Below are 803 nucleotides of genomic sequence, written 5' to 3' on the forward strand. Positions count from 1 at the left end.
CGGCGCGGCCGGGCAGAGCTTTGAATAGGGAAGTTTTGCAGGGGGTTACATTCGCAGTCAGCGCCGTGTTTGCAAATATTGGGTCCGCTCCTGCGCAAGTGTCCTCCGCCGGCCGCGGGAGGGGAGAGCCGCCGCGGCCGCCTCGGGAGACGTCCTGCCTTGCTGTGCAATTAAACTTTGTATTAAACTTTGGGTCTTTTTTCCTCCCTAAGCTCCTCAAGGAATTAATATATATCTGTATACATACAGCTATTTTTTTTTTTTTTCTTCTCTGGAGGAAGGGGGGGGGCTTGGAAACTGAGAGCAGAGGTTTGACACCCCCCCGCACACACCCCTCAACCCCTGCACATAAAGGAGGCGTCTGTATTTTTGGTAACCAGCACTGACTTTGTTGTTGCAACTTGAGACATGGATGTTCTCCCAATGTGCAGCATCTTCCAGGAACTCCAGATTGTGCACGACACGGGTTACTTCTCGGCCTTGCCGTCCCTGGAGGAATATTGGCAACAGGTAAACGAGGATGTCGATGTTGTTGTTGTTGTTGTCGGGGTGTTTTTTTTTAAGCCGTATTAAAGGATGAGCGGATTTAAAAAAAAAAAAGCCAAAAAAAAAAAAAAAGCCCAAGTGTCAGCAACGAGTTTGGGGAGAATTAAGCACATATGCGTGGAGATGTTTTGAAGCAGGTGTTTCGGTTTTAAGTAAGACGGCTTTTTTTTTGCGGGGAAGAGTCCCGAGGAGAACGTAAGGAGCTGCGCATCTCCTCCTCTCCGTACTTGCCGCCCGGCCCTGCGTGCGAGGGGCTG

At 50.2% G+C, this 803-nt stretch overlaps 1 protein-coding gene across 1 annotated transcript in view; it reads left to right on the forward strand.

Moving 5' to 3' along the window:
- The first annotated feature begins 50 nt into the window (after positions 1 to 50).
- Positions 51 to 803, forward strand: part of KLF6 (Kruppel-like factor 6) — a 9147-nt gene continuing 8394 nt past the window's right edge. Inside the window, exon 1 of the mRNA XM_009325545.1 lies at positions 51 to 510. Within this exon, the coding sequence (XP_009323820.1) occupies positions 409 to 510 (102 nt within the window). The 5' untranslated portion in view covers positions 51 to 408. The remainder of the gene's footprint in view (positions 511 to 803) is intronic.

This window comes from Pygoscelis adeliae, unplaced genomic scaffold (genome assembly GCF_000699105.1).
Source record: "Pygoscelis adeliae isolate BGI_AS28 unplaced genomic scaffold, ASM69910v1 Scaffold175, whole genome shotgun sequence".
Lineage (NCBI taxonomy): Eukaryota > Metazoa > Chordata > Aves > Sphenisciformes > Spheniscidae > Pygoscelis > Pygoscelis adeliae.